The sequence below is a fragment of the Pteropus vampyrus genome, unplaced genomic scaffold (assembly GCF_000151845.1).
Source record: "Pteropus vampyrus isolate Shadow unplaced genomic scaffold, Pvam_2.0 Scaffold10396, whole genome shotgun sequence".
In the NCBI taxonomy this organism is placed as follows: domain Eukaryota; kingdom Metazoa; phylum Chordata; class Mammalia; order Chiroptera; family Pteropodidae; genus Pteropus; species Pteropus vampyrus.
This window is the reverse complement of record NW_011899177.1, coordinates 1-1500: the sequence shown is the minus strand read 5'-3', so window position 1 is coordinate 1500 and position 1500 is coordinate 1. Positions and strand designations below refer to the sequence as shown.

General features: G+C 63.9%; 1 protein-coding gene across 1 annotated transcript; it reads left to right on the top strand.

The window, feature by feature from the left end:
• Positions 1-52: 52 nt before the first annotated feature.
• LOC105310738 (igLON family member 5-like) lies at positions 53-1481 on the top strand (the record flags this gene model as incomplete). The annotated part of the gene is made up of 3 exons (XM_011386859.2): positions 53-158; positions 738-970; positions 1184-1481. Coding segments are annotated over 3 exons (524 nt in total), but the record flags the coding sequence as incomplete, so codon positions are not given.
• Between the last annotated feature and the right edge of the window lie 19 nt (positions 1482-1500).

Genomic DNA, 1500 nt, shown 5'->3' with positions numbered 1-1500 from the left:
GGCTGAGTGTGGGGCGTGCATCAAGTCCAAGGCTGAGTCTGCACCTGCTGAGCCGTCCTCCGCTCCGTCCTGTCCACAGGGCTGCTGTCCCAAAGCCTGGAGTTCAGCTCTCCCGCTGACAACTACACGGTGTGCGAAGGTGACAACGCCACCCTCAGGTATGGGGACTCAGAAGGTCTCCCACGTCGGCAGAGAGGCCATGAGAGGCACAGATTCTGGGCCTCAGCATCCCCATCTGTCAGAAGGGCGGAGGAGCGGTCGGCACCATGCGGGGTGGAAGCGAGGATTCAGGGGTCTGTACACACGGAGCCTGGAGAGCACGGCCCTCTGGCTGCTCAGTGAAGCAGAGCCGGGACTGTGTCCCCAGCCTCTGCCTCTGCCCGCTGCGGGCCCCTGGCCCTCTCCCTCTGGGTCCCTGTCCCTCATCTTTCTGCGTCTCTGTGCTCCTCTTCCAGGGTGTCTGTCCTCCTCTTCGTGGGGTCTCTGGCACATAACAATCACTGCATGACTGTAACCTACTGTTCCATGTGCCCTTGGGCCCACTACGTTCCCTCTCCGAGGCTCCGTTTACCCACCTGTAAAGGGGGCATAGTCACCTCTGCCTCGCACGGCGGGTGGTGGGCCCTGGAGATGTAATGAGCCCTCCTCCGCCCCCTCCAAGCCCCCACGATGGGACGACTGGGGCCAGGCTAGGGTGGGGGAGAGAAGCATCGTCCTGCCCTGGTCCTTCCTGGCAGCTGCTTCATTGACGAGCATGTGACCCGCGTGGCCTGGCTGAACCGCTCCAACATCCTGTACGCGGGCAACGACCGCTGGACCAGCGACCCGCGGGTGCGGCTGCTCATCAACACGCCCGAGGAGTTCTCCATCCTCATCACCCAGGTGGGGCTGGGCGACGAGGGCCTCTACACCTGCTCCTTCCAGACCCGCCACCAGCCCTACACCACTCAGGTCTACCTCATCGTGCACGGTGAGGGCCCAGGGGTGGGCGGCGCGATCCCGGGGTACAGCTTCGCGGAAGGCAGACACACCCCCGCCCTCATGGATTTCAGCCAGCGGGAGGGACAGTCACACAGAGAGGGACCCTTCAGTGTGACAGCTTCTGGGACAGGAGAGCTCAAGGGGAAGGGGGAGGCCACATTCACTGGCTTAGTCCCGTCTATTGAGCACCTACTATGCGCAGGCACTGCTCCAGGCCCTGGATATAGAGAAGGAGCAGGGCGGGCTGTCCCCGCCTCTCTGGAGGTGACTTTCCAAGGACAGGTGGCTTCCCAGACACAACGTCTGAGCCGAGACCTTCAGCCAGGCCCAGAGCTGGGACTGAAGAAGGAACGGCTCGGCTCGTGCAGGGGTCGGGGGAGAAAGTGAGCCAGGTGCACAGAGGCGAGTCCCACGTGGCCGGAAGTGCCAGAATTTGGAGAGAGAGGTGGGGTGGAGGCCCAGAGGGAGCCAGAGGGAGCCAGCCGGAGGCAGAGATCGCGGTGAGGCCGCCTTGCCCCG